The 13,564-nt window shown below is 36.1% G+C and overlaps 1 protein-coding gene across 1 annotated transcript in view; it reads left to right on the forward strand.

Annotated features, from left to right (window-relative positions):
* Positions 1 to 9,862: 9,862 nt before the first annotated feature.
* Positions 9,863 to 13,564, forward strand: part of LOC100542626 (collagen alpha-1(XXI) chain-like) — a 24,898-nt gene continuing 21,196 nt past the window's right edge. Inside the window, exon 1 of the mRNA XM_031552249.1 lies at positions 9,863 to 9,970. Coding sequence (XP_031408109.1) covers positions 9,863 to 9,970 — 108 coding nt within the window. The remainder of the gene's footprint in view (positions 9,971 to 13,564) is intronic.

The following is a 13,564-nucleotide window of genomic DNA, read 5'->3' on the forward strand; positions in this document are numbered from 1 at the left end:
GAACAGGCTGCACAGGGCAGTGGACACAGCTCTGAACTGATGGAGTTCAAGGAGCATTTGGACAGCACTCTCAGACATTGGGTTTGAACTTTGGGTGAACCTGCGTGGAGCCAGGAGCTGGAATCAAGAATCCTTATGGGTCCCTTGCAGCTTGGGGTATGCTGTAATTCCTGGAATTTGGAAATCTGACATAAATTATCATCTGATGGAGAGCAGAAAAGCTTTGCAGAGGCTTTAGGATATTATGGATTGATATGCAGAGTCCAATTATGTGACATTCAGCAAGAGTAAGTGTTGAGTCCTAGGTAATACATGGCTTATGGAAGAGTGTCTGGAAATTTGCCTGGAAGGAAAGCATGTGGGCAGTCTGGGGGTTGACAGCTGGCTGAACATGAGCCAGCAATGTGCCCAGGTGGCCAAGAAGGCCAATGGCATCATTTCCTGTATCAACACAGCGCTGGTGAAACTGCACCTCAAATATTGAGTTCAGTTTTGAGCCCCTCGCTTTAAGAAGTATCTTAGTTGCTCAAATATGTGCAGAGAAGAGAAATGAAGCTAGTAAGGGGATTAGAAAAATAATAGTGAGAAGTTGAGGGAATTGGGGTTGGAGAAGAGGAGGCTGAGGTGAGACTTCATTGCTCTCTACTGCTACCTGAAAGCAAGTTCCCACGAGGAGGGCATTAATCTCTTTTCTCAGCTGACATGTGACAGGACAAGAAAACAGTCACAAGTGGCGCTAAGGGAGTTTTATCTTGGATATGAAGAACAATTTTTTTATGGAGAGGGTGGTCAAACATTGAAAGGGGTTACCCAGGAAAGTGGTGGAGTCACCATTCCTGGAGGTATTTAAGAGACATGGCACTAAGGAATATGGTTTATTGTTAAGACAAGGTAGGTCAGCTTTTTGAAAGGGCTTGGTCATCTTGAAGTTATTTTCCTTTGTATGAGTGATAGAATCTAGGTGTTTCTATGGTTCTGTGATTCTAAATGCTACCTACTCTCTCCCAGAATTCACTATTTCTCATTGAGAGCTGAGGTGCGAAGATTAAAAAAGGCTCCAGGGATAGCATGAATTCAGGGACAAAGCTTAGATGAATTGCATTGCGACTTACATAGCCTTGGGGTTTGCAGGTAGGTTGTCAGTTAGATCACAGATGTAATCATTGCTAGTCCAAGGCCTGTATGAGAAGGCCTCACCTGGGGCTTGGATATTTTCATTCTGATCTAGAAGCCAAGCAGTAGTTCCTTTTGTTTTAATTTGCACTGATAACAGTGATCTTGAGTCATGTCATGGGAATTGATTTGTTCTAGATGGTCCTGCTTGAGCTGGGAGATTGGACCACATGACCTCTGGAGGTCCCTTCTAACCTCAACTATTCTGTAATTAGCCACTAATCACATGTCTAAACAGAGATTTCAGATTAAGTCTAAAGTGATTGTAAATAATTCTTTCTCTTCGTAATATTTAATTTAGGAGTCTTTACTGGGACAGTTACTGCAAAACAATGCTGTATTTTACCTGTAACATGATCCAGTCTTGCTGAATAGTTGAGAACTTAATTTGTTCAATTAAATATCTGAGAGTATGATAGGATGAAGAGCCACACTACAACACAGCATATGTGAAGGCTGTCTGATGGATATTTGAAAGGAAGGGGACATCAGTACGATCTGTCTGACAATCCTTTTTGCCTGTGGTGCTCCTCAGTTATAGCAAATAATAGTTTTGATTTTCCCAAGTCATGGATTATGAGCGTGCTGAATTCTCACGTTAGGTATGTTTCATGATTATTTTTGCTTTAGTGTGTAGTTATCAAAATGCTGTGATCAGATAATTCCCTGGGTCATATTGCATTGCATATCTAGGTCTCATTCTGTGTCATAGCACTGTGTCTTAATATTTCAGCTGTTATTTTTTTTTCCTCTCTTAGGGACCACGTGGCTTACCAGGTATCAAGGGAGAACCAGGAAAGGATGGAACAAAGGTAAAACCCAATCAAACAAACAAAAAAAATGCAATTAAGCGAATTCTTATTCTTACATCATTTTGGTTGTACAATGAATAATACCAGTATTTTCACAAGAATCCTCTGTGAAATTCTGAATCTGTTCAGTTTTTTTATTAAAGTTTATATAGACATTAGTGCCACCAGTAATGCCTTTATTGCTCTGAATAATTTACATTTAAAAAACATATGTGCATTTAATTGACTGGTACTTTGATATAGATGTGTCACAGTGGTTTCTTTCCATCTCTTTTCACCTTTTTTTCTCTGTAAGTGATCATCCAGATGAGCTGGGTAAGGATGTTTGGATAACATTTTTTTTTGTCAGAAAACATGGGCTAATTAAAACCAAAGGTTTTTTGGAAAAAATTCTAGCTGAGGTCTAGCAGGTACCTTGTTGATTTTGACAGATGTACAAGCTTATATCTAAGTCCTGTCTGATAATCAGTATAAACTCGAGTCTGGATCTCCTGTATGCACAACAATTAAACCAGTCTTCAGCTGTTGGCAAGTCTGTTTGATATGTGAATATTTGTGTCCACCTTTCTGTCATATGTTTGCCCTGTAAAAAAGAGGTTTAGAAGTAGGTCTAGAAATAGAAAATAGAAAATAGGTTTAGAAAAGTTATGTTCGTTGAGATACAAGCTTATTTTCTTTCTCGTGTATTAAAGCTTCAGTGCCTCCGTTTTCTTTTTTTGTTTGTTTGTTTTAAATGAAAGTTCATTTTCAAAACGGATTTTACTATAAAATTTCCTTCTTCTAAAGTTTCCAATCCTAATAGCAGGTCCATACATTCATTAACGTTGGGTAGAACTCTCTAGTGTATTATGCAAAATGAAAAATATGCTTCTGTGTTCTGTTGCTTTAGTGGTCTTATGTCAGTCTAATTGATCAGTCAGTATCAGGCCATGTGCTGAAAGTAAGATACTTTCAGCTGGTGACGAAAAATGCTATTCTCCTGGCAGTGTAAAGTTGTGACAGATAGAATATTTCCTAATGCTCAGTCCAGCCCTGTTTAAATTACGCCAAGAAACAGGGCTTCCACCACTGTTTTAGAGAACTTCTTCCACAATAAAGTAGGTCTTGCCATTAGAAATTTTTTCCTGATGATTAAGCCCAAATGTTCATCTCTTAATTTCATCCTCTTACTTATGAAGTTTCTACAGCAACTAATTTAAAACTTTCCATTGCCAAGTCTTTCAGTTTACCCAATAATTGAATCACCACCTCTGAGCAGAAATTAGGGTTCCATTCCTTTACAGCAGCAAGCAATGGATGCATAAAAGGTTTATTCTATGAGCTTTTCTAATTTTTTTTTTCAGCTGTTTTCCATTTCTATTGCCTGCTTTTCCTACTTATTTGTTCAGAGATACTTTGATTGTATTAACCCACAAGCTTTCATTCCCACAGTTGTGTTCCTGTCTTGTGGCATTTGTGAGAGACCACTAGAAATCTCCTTTGGCATGGATTATTTTGATAAATACCACTGAGACATGCTACCATTTGTTTTTAGTCTTAGAATTTAAATATATATATAAAATAACTTCCTGGGCATAATTTATTATTCCTCTCTTATGGCTGAAATATATTATACAAATTGAAATATATCACTCTTTTTTATGTTAGAAATTAATAGAAAGATCCCGAAAACTATTTGGTGATTTGTTCTATTGGGAATGAAGTAGGGCCAGTCCACTGAGACTTTTTATAGCTTCAAGTCAGCAGGTGCCTAGTTATAATTTTACCTCTTGTTGTAATACCTCAAGGAAACTTGCAGTCTAATAAATATCCTCAGTACCAATAGCAAAAATTCTGAAATTCCTGACATTTGTCAGCTGTGAGGACAATAGAAAGAACTGTTGTTCTGGCTTTTGTTTTCAATTACCAACTGCTTTTGCTGAAGTAGATTGTTTCTTTAATTGAAATCAGAACTCATTTGTCAAAGTGCCAAATTTTTATCAATTTAATCCAGTTTTATTTTGTTTATTTTTTAAAAAGAAAATACTTAATACCTTATTATTGATCTTATTGCTCATCCAGAATAAGCTTGTAGGAAATTTTATGAAGTCAGTAGGTGTTTGATATTATCAATAAGAGAATGGGATGGAACCATCCCAGATTCAGGAACATTCCTTACTCTTTGGGAATTAGGAGTGAGTGGAAGAGTTGTCACAGTTCCACAGTTTTCAAAGCTTTTTTCAAAACTTTTTGAAAGTTGCTGTTTTGGAACCTCAGTAAACCTTATTGGAAGATTACAGTAAAATGTTTAAAACGTTTCAGTGGTTACTTTTTATTTTCTGTATTAAATTGTGTTTAAATATTAATGAGCACACATCAGTCAGCATACCAATATTCTGTTGTTGATATGGTAATATGTAACATCTTTACATTGTTGACCAGTTAGATTATGGGTATTATTAAATATTAATTATTTTAGATATAAGGATTTGAAATATGTTTGCTTTTTTAGGGTGACCGTGGACTGCCTGGTTTTCCTGGATTACATGGGATGCCAGCACCAAAGGTTGAAAATAAAAACTTGTTACAATATTCTTATGTCTCATCCTACTCTATATAGCTTTTAAAGAAAGATAAGTGCTTGTATGCAGTACTTATGCAGTTGATGAAATAAATTAACAGATCTGATGTTGAAGTTGAAGGGTAATACGTGCTGCAGGCCTTGATTAAAGGCCAGTTTTCATTGCCTGATTATCAGGCATTATCAAGCAATGAAAACTACCTGTGGGGTTTTCTTTTCCATTTTTGTTCTGTTATGTGGAATTTTATGTGAATTACTTTGAACTTCAGTTTTAAAGTACTTAGAATCTTCTACATCCAAGTAATGTATCAGGAACTGAGAAATAATCATAGAATTTTCTTGAAGTCATTCAATTTAAGTGACAGGATTTTGACGGATATCTCCGGTGTAACCAGAGTAAGTTTTTCATATGTATGTTTTCCACAACATCATCAAACATATCTTCTATGTTAATATGCAACTGGATTGACTTCTTAATTTTTCCAAATCTGTTTTTTCAACATTTCAGATAAGGTTTTCATTAAAGTACAGCAGTTCATAGAGAGCTGAATTTTCACTGAAGTAGCAACCTGTAGAAAGTAACCAGAAAGTCAAAGTGCCTTATGCTCAGTTTCCATTGAAATGAAAAGCAATAAGCTTGTGAGTTGTGGAGTTCCTCGGCTTCTTTCCTAGGAAAGCTTGGAAAATTCAAGATTTGCTTTTACTTTCTTGATAATTTTCTTTCTTTATTTTTTATTTTCTATCAGGTACAACACTTTGCCTGCTTCCTTTTACATCATCTGCTCTCTATATTACTTTGTGTATGTACATATACTTGTGCATATATCTACTTCTATTTCTAAAGTCAACTTATTCACACACATTTTATCTAGGGAGAAAGGGGCCCTAAAGGTGACCAAGGACTGCCAGGGATATATGGAAAAAAGGCAAGTAAAATTATGAAACAATGTTACTGATATGTGTGGTGGGGTTGTTTGTCACATTTTTTTCCCCACTTCTGTGCAGCATTTTTACTCTGTCCCAAAGATGCCTGCCAGCAGCACTGCCATTTTGGCTGCTGGACCCAGCTGTGCGCTGCAGTGGAGCCATTGGAGCTGGCTGTGTGTGGCATGGGGCAGCCTGCTGCCAGCACCTGGGCACCTGCACCCAATACAATATCATTTATATTTTATGAAAGCTGTTGTCGCAGAGAATTTAATTCTGCATTCCTAGTACAGTCATCATTCCAGTGAGGATATGCTTTTGTTTAATAACAATGGTATTTGGATATCTTGATAACTCTCTTCATCCTTTTGACAATGTATTTATGTAACTCATTCTAATATAACACAAAATGCACATAAATATATTTTTACAAATGTGTCTATGCCTTTAATAGGGTGTATATATATTAATAATATTGCAAAACAGTCTGGACTTTTTAAAGTCCATAAAGCATATTTACACTTCTGAAATGGATCATAATTATTAATCAATTCCTGCCTATGTTAAGAAAGGAACAGACCTTCCACAATTTTTCAGAATAAGAAATAACATATGAAAATGCTGTTTAAATAGGTTGAATTTGAAGCATAAGCATTTAGTATTATTTATTTTTGTTGTTGCTTTTCTTAGGGATCAAAGGGAGAGAAAGGTGATACAGGGTTTCCAGGAATGCCTGGGCGATCCGTAAGTTTTACCCAGACAATGTGATGTGCCTTTAGCTTTTTTTGTATGTGTTAATTTACCTACTGATGACTGTTAACTGTTGCCACAGGGAGACCCTGGCAGAAGTGGGAAAGATGGATTGCCTGGAAGTCCTGGTTTCAAGGTATTTACAAATATATACTCATATATTGAAAAAGTCTTAAATAGCATTCCTGTTTGTCTACATATATTTAGTTTATTCTGTGGAGAAAAACTAGAAATTAAAACAGTATTGGGAAATGTCAAAGTTTACTGCAGTGACTGGGCGCACTTCATTGATTTCATTTAGTTTGTAAACAGGAGCAGTAGGTTTTATTAAGAGTGTATTAGTGATCATCAAAGATTTGTTCATCTTTGGGACTTTTTTATTCTCTGCCAAGCATGGAGGTGACACAACTACCCTGTGTAGTTTGTATCATCCAGAACTGTCTTCATTACGAAAAAATTTTCACCCTTATTTGCATAAGGGAGTGCATACCTATATTTTATTCAGCTGCTGACTTAAGTACTAAGAGCACTCATAAATTTGCAGTGTTACTTGCTGCTTTTGGGTACCCCAGGTGACCTGTGATAGCCATTTTAGAAGGACACAGGTCTTCTCTAGGTGATATCTGCCAGTCTGATGTGGAAGCTCTGGCTTCCCTGCGGCACCTTAGATAGCACCAGGGAACTGACTCAAGCCCCTCATAACTGCCATGGCATCTTAGATCTTAGAAAAGCACGTATATGTGTCTTAATTTGTAGTTAAAGAAACAAGTCAGTTCAAATTTTTTACTTGTATACAACAATACAGCACTGCTAGTCTAAAAATTGCCCAGCATATCTGAAATAACAGCCTTTTAAAAGTACCATGAAATTTAACTCCAATGTTATGTAAACTTCTACTTTCATTTCATTTTGATCTTCCACGCCATTTATACTTGCCTGCAAATTTTCATTACTAACGTATATCTACAACAGCATACTTTGACACTTGCAACTGTCTCAGGCAAAGACAACTATACAGATGTTCTTAAAACAGATAGTTAGATTTATGCATGTGGATATAGCTGTCTATGTTCCCATTAAAGCCAGAGAAGAATCATTCAGTTACGGGAGTGGAATCTGGAGAGAAATTCAGCTCAAAGAAGTAAGACTTGTAGACACCAGCTTAATGGCCTACATAAAGCATGACATGTAAATTTGAGATGTGTTAAAGTGTCTAAAGCATCATAAGGTATTGAGTATTTAAAAAATGACCAAATGTGGGCAATGAAATTGAGCTCCTGGTGACTGATAGCTGAATCAACACTGAATCTTTACAATTCTATATCTGTTGGCTGCAATATAAGCTTATATGTCTTTCTTTCAAATGACTTCTCCTGTATTTTCCCTAAGTATGTAGATATCTCTGCTAATTTGGTGGAGAAGTCCCTTTTCTGGCTTTTCAGGAAATAGAACAAATAATTAGATGTTTTCCTTTCTGGTGTTTAATGATATGAGCAGATAATAGTAACAGTTGTTGAGCAAAGAAATTTTAACTGCCACACATTTCAGCATCTTTTAGAGTGAAGTGTTATACTGATAAATCAGAAATTTGGAGAGTATTTTGATGATTCAATATATTAATGTGAAAATGTGTACATTTAAATTAGAAGACTTTTTCTTGTCTATTAATGTAATTACTATAATGCAAAAAAAAAATGAATCATTAGTTTTTATTCCCTTTAAAATGTAATACTTATGCTGTATTCATTCAAACATTTTGTTAATTTGACTTCCACACCTGCTTGCTGTAAAACATTGCTTCATAATGAATCCATAACCAAACTGGGAGCAGTAACAGGCTGTTTCTGAAGAAAAGCTGGAGCTTTCCTGTTTTCTTACCATATTCATTTTGGGAAAGAAAATGGAAGAAAAAGTATGCCTTGAAACCCAGATGCTACCCAGTGTGACTTCAAGACCAGTTTTTGTAATTTACATCAGTTACTATATTGTTTTATGTATTTAATTGGTCGACATTTGTTTCATGTACTTTTGCAATTATTTTTCAAATTTTCAGAGTATTTTGGGGATTGTACATATTTTGAGTAAGAGGAAGAAAATTTGATTGTGTCTGCTACCACTGTAGTTGTGAAGTGCTTTGAAACAGTTTTCAGACAATCAGTTGTACTAACAATTAGACAAAAACAATTTATTAGAACTATATGACCTTGAACAAATAGTTGGTGTTCTGATTCAACTCTTCTCAAATTTCAGAAGGCAATCCTCGCTTATTTCTTTCTGCAAACTGACAACTGTCTGCTGGGCACAGAATGAGGGAATTCTGGATTGAGAACTTCTCACTGTTTTTGTAACTGTTTTGTGTTGTCTGTTTGATGGAGCCTTGATCATGTGTTTTTGTTTCACGTTTTACTTTTAGTAAGAATAGTAATTCACTAATTGAAATAATAATTATTGTATAAAATAAGGTTTTTTTGAATATGGTGTTTAACAGTCTTTATCATTTTAAAGGGAGAAGTTGGACAGCCTGGATCTCCAGGACTAGAGGGACATCGGGGAGAGCCTGTAAGTAGTTACGTTGCTGACATTATTCTTAGATACTTTTTTAATTGTTTTTTTTTTCTGTTAAGGGATATTGCACTTCATGTTTCACCCATTTTGATTTGTATTGGTTGCTATGTCCTTTTTTGTAAAAGCACATTTATTTTCTATTGTTCATCTTTTAATTTGGATTTAATAAAAGATATAAACTTTTAAAGTCAAAGGTGCCTTAAAAGATTCTTGATTACGTTGCTGTTACGCACCAGTTTTTATAGATAATACAAAATTGTCTCATTACTGACTTATTTCCTATTGATAGGATGTTTTGGCGAGTTATTTGTTACTTGGTGGTTACTTGAGGAAAGACTGGCTGTTTTTAACTCTCATTTTTGCAACATGGAATATGTTATTTTATCTACTTGTTAATTGAGTTTACTTTTCCACTTTCTGCTTTCTCTCTTTGTTCACTGACTTCCTTGTATCTTGTTATAGTGGCCATGTTATCTAAATCTCTGGTCTACTAGCTTACTTGGGAGCATGTTGCTGCATTATTGTTTTGCTTGTTTCCCAATACATTGTTCCTCTGCTAGTGTTTGGGCAACTTTTTTCCTACTGTTTTTATGTGGTAAACTGTGTCCTTCTCATTTCCTTGTTTCGCTCTTCAAGGCCACCAGTCTTTGCTCAGAAAGCAGAGGATCCTAAGGTATCAGAAGAAAGCTGAAGGCTTTCAGTGCTGATAGTGAGCCAGCTGTCTTCAAGCCATAAGTAATCATTCTGTAGGCCAAGAAGTGATTGGAGCTCAGCTTGTGAATCATTGCCTTTCAGATGTATGTTAAGATAAGAAGGTGAAGTTTTAAAAGATTGTGAATTTATATAGTATTGAATGGTTAAGCCAGATTGTATTACATACTCCAGTTTTAATTAATGGAGGTTCTTTTGAAGAGCAGAAAGTCTGCATGCTGATCAGGATATTGCCTCAAGGTAGCCTGTAAGACATGTAAGGCACCTAGTTGTGTCTGATTTTCTACCTGTGATGCTGGTGTAGTGCCAAATTGTATGGGCAGTTGTAGTGCCTCCATCTACTTAGATCTTGGAAGTAGAGCAAGAGATGTCTCCATGCAACCAGTGTATGGCAAAAGTGTGTGCTTGGACTGTGGGAAATAAAACTATCCCAGTCAGCCACAGTGACCTGGTGTATGTGGGTTCCTTTATTCGAGTAGGAAGTAGTGGGCCTTCATCCAATGGAAAGAGAACTGCAATGTGGGACTGTGGGGAATACCTTGTGCATTTCACTACTTCTGTTGTTCCCATTTTTCCTCCAATACATACTTGATACAAAATGTGTAAGCTCCTCTCTGCTCTTCTGTTACCATGATTTCTCCAATTGAGAGTAGTCTTCTCTAGTGGGATACCCTAGTAGTTATGGCACTGATATGGGAGAAAGGCACCCACCTTTGTCGTGAATTCCCTGAGATAGTGAAATAGGCAGCCTAAAGTCAAGACAGACTTTGTATGTTTCTTTTCAAACTATGACTGTGTATTGGCCAACCAGATGCAGCTGTGGCCCTGGAGCAGCTCAGTAGGTTGCATGGATACCTCATCCACACAAACAATTTTTATTTCTTACATTCAGCCACATTAGTGTTAAACATGGCCTAATTTGTTGTTAGTCTTTTTAAAAATAGCAATCTTTTGATTCCTTCTGCATTAACAAATAAAAAGAGCGTGATTGCAAAGTGAACGCATCTTGAAACAATGTCTAAAAAGCAACTGCCTAGGACAGAGAGCACAGCTGAACTGAGCTCCCATTGCCTCCAGCAACTGAGAGGTGTGGTTACTTTCTGGACAATATGCCATACTGTCTCATATATTATTACTCTTATTAATCCTCGCATATATGAGGAGGAAAGAATTGGTTGTAAAAATAATGCCAAGTGAAATGGTTGTTTTCCCTTGGTAGTACTAATGGAACTGAAGTTAGCAAGGCTATCCTCCTGATCCTACGTGCTCTGTATAAGAAAAACATTTGCTATTATAGAATTCTCTCCAAAGCATTTGGTAAAACTAGTAATCAAGCTCAGCTTACCAATGACAAACAAGGCATGCTCCAAGTGCAGTCATGCTGTCACTCGAGTGGCACTTTAATGGCCAGTCATGCATCTGACTTACAACAGGCTGTTTTGGGAAATACGGTTTTTTGAGGGGCAAGCTGTCTAAAGGGTAGAATAAATCATTTCATATTTGAACTTAATTTCAGCCTAGTTCTCCTTTCTAAGGTAGTTAGAGCTTTGACAGAATTTGGTTTCCGAGAAAGCAAAGTGAGATGTGAGTTTACAGTTCTGCAGATGGGAATTCTGAAGTGAGTGCTTGTGGATGAAACTGGCAGGACATTTATAGCACTCTTCTAGGCCTGGCATATGCTGTCTTGCCACAAGTAATGTGTCTGACCAATTGCAGCTGCTGATGTTTACTCTCCAGAAATTGTATTTTTCAGAAATACAGCTGTAAATACTTAAAATGATAGAATTTGCCCTTAATATTTAGGCCACATCATTAGACCTCAGATGTGGTCTTTTATGACAGTGACAGCAGTACAACGTGGCTTTCAGCTTCTGACCAGACTCCTGCTGTTATAGCTACTCATAGTTTGTCTGTTTGTCTCCTATTACTGCACCAGTACTGTCAGTGCTAGATCAGTGCATTCTCTAAAAATTGCTCTCTGAAATTCACAGGATGTCTGATCTGTGCTAGCATACCAGAGTTCTTTTTGAAGCATGCTCAAGGTAAACCAATGAAATTACGGACTACAGAAGTTGCTGAATTTTCCTTCATAAAGCAGAAATCATTATGATATGACACAATAAAATGATGTAAATAGGTAGCCTGTATATTTGGACAGAAACCTAAGGTTAATGTAATTCTGCTGCATCTGTAGACGTGCTGAGAATAATAGAAATGGGATGCAAGGAGAGGAAGTTCCCGATTTGCTTATAGTATGTATGCAGAACTAAATATATTCTTGGTGCTTCTTCTGTGTGCCACATTGAATTGCCATCTGTGCCTTACTATATAATTTTCCAGCATTTCCACCAACAAATTGTCTTTACTGTAGCCCTTAAAGTGCAACACCTTCTTGAAGCAGGATGCTTTCTCATGTGGTCTTCATTATGTTGTGTTACCTCTTACTGTTCTTGGCATAGGAAACTATGGAAAAAGCAAACGCAGTCCTATTAGTAATTACTTTAAATGATCATAAAAAGAGGAAATAATATTTATTTATTAAAAAGTAGTTGCAGCTGGTTCTGATTAACTTTCTTCTTCAGTTCAGCTGTGCATGTATTATATCGTTGTCTGTTGAAGGTGACAGGTAAAACATGCAAATTTTAAGAGGCAAGTCCACTATTCTATATAAGATGGGACAGGAAATAATTTTAACATGATAGACAGCTTGAGAGGGAAAATAATCAGTTACCTGTATGATAGAATGGGAGTGCAAATAATGGAAAACTCAGTAATTGCTTCATAGCATTAATGGAACAAAGCTTAAAATTCACAGTCAAAATCGTTGCAATAGATAGAGGGTTGTAGGAACTATGCTAATCTCCTTAGGAAAAACATACCGTTCACTTTGCCTTTAATAAAATGCTTAAATTTTCTACTTTTAGTGATCATATTTATCAACAATATTGACAGATATGTTTCTAATTACAACCACAATCAAGGATGCAGAATCACGTGTTAATGGATTGTCAGTCCTATCATTCCGTTCAGAAATGATGACCATTGACTGAGAAAGTAAAATATCTGCACCATATGTATACATGCACTTTTATTTTGCAGTGACTATGATGATATACTTTGCTTAATACGTTTTATATTATGATTTTTTATTTTCTACCCATTTTTAGTTAATCAAGAAGTTGCCATTTATTTAACTCGTATTTTCAGTCATCTGCGTTGAGAGAGTGATTTATGGAATACTCTTATCCTGCACTTAAAAGCAAACACAAAATCTCTCCAGGATAAGTGTGCAGTAGTGGCTGTGACAAGTATTTTTTTTTTTTTTTAAATCTAAAAGTGTTTCTTAGTTAATTTTCTGAATGCACCTATTCTGATTATTGTTATATTTTCATTCTCTCAGTAGAAGATTGCAGCTTTTGACCGCTCCAAGGATCATATGCTGTGCAGGTCTAGTAGTTCTGAAAATGTTTCATGGAGTACTAAACAATCATTTAAATTTTGCATTGTCTTAAGTAGGCTCTGTTATGAAAGTGGTCTATTTAGAAGCAGTTATTCTCTGTCAATCATTAAGACAAATGTAATCAGGAGACTCAGCAATCTGGGGGGTGTAAAACCATCAAAATTCTTAGCCTCAAAGCTAATATTTATACTTTTCCACTAGTCTGAGATACCTAAGTAGTGGCTGATGAGCACTGGTGGCTTACTTTCCAGAGGTACCAGCATTGCAGTCATAAGGGAAATAAGGACTACTGTTTTCTCTGCACATTATGTCCTCTGGGTCTCAAAAAATATGTCATTTCTTTCTTGAAAAATTTGCCTCGAATTTTTACTTATAAAGTGAAAGGGCTATTCAAGGGGGATGAGGTTTTTCTTTGACAAAAACAGCTGATGCAGTAAGAGTTTGGTAGGTAAAATGCCATACATTACTATTTCTTCACAAGTAGATTTTGTTGGTCAAATTAATTTTTTAATGATTGTTTACTAAATTCTTCTAAGCTAAATTTTTAGAAGGAGGATTACTTTTCTGATGACGGTCTTCTCCTTCCCTTCTTCCTGCCACTGCAAAAAA

Source organism: Meleagris gallopavo, chromosome 2, assembly GCF_000146605.3.
Source record: "Meleagris gallopavo isolate NT-WF06-2002-E0010 breed Aviagen turkey brand Nicholas breeding stock chromosome 2, Turkey_5.1, whole genome shotgun sequence".
Lineage (NCBI taxonomy): Eukaryota > Metazoa > Chordata > Aves > Galliformes > Phasianidae > Meleagris > Meleagris gallopavo.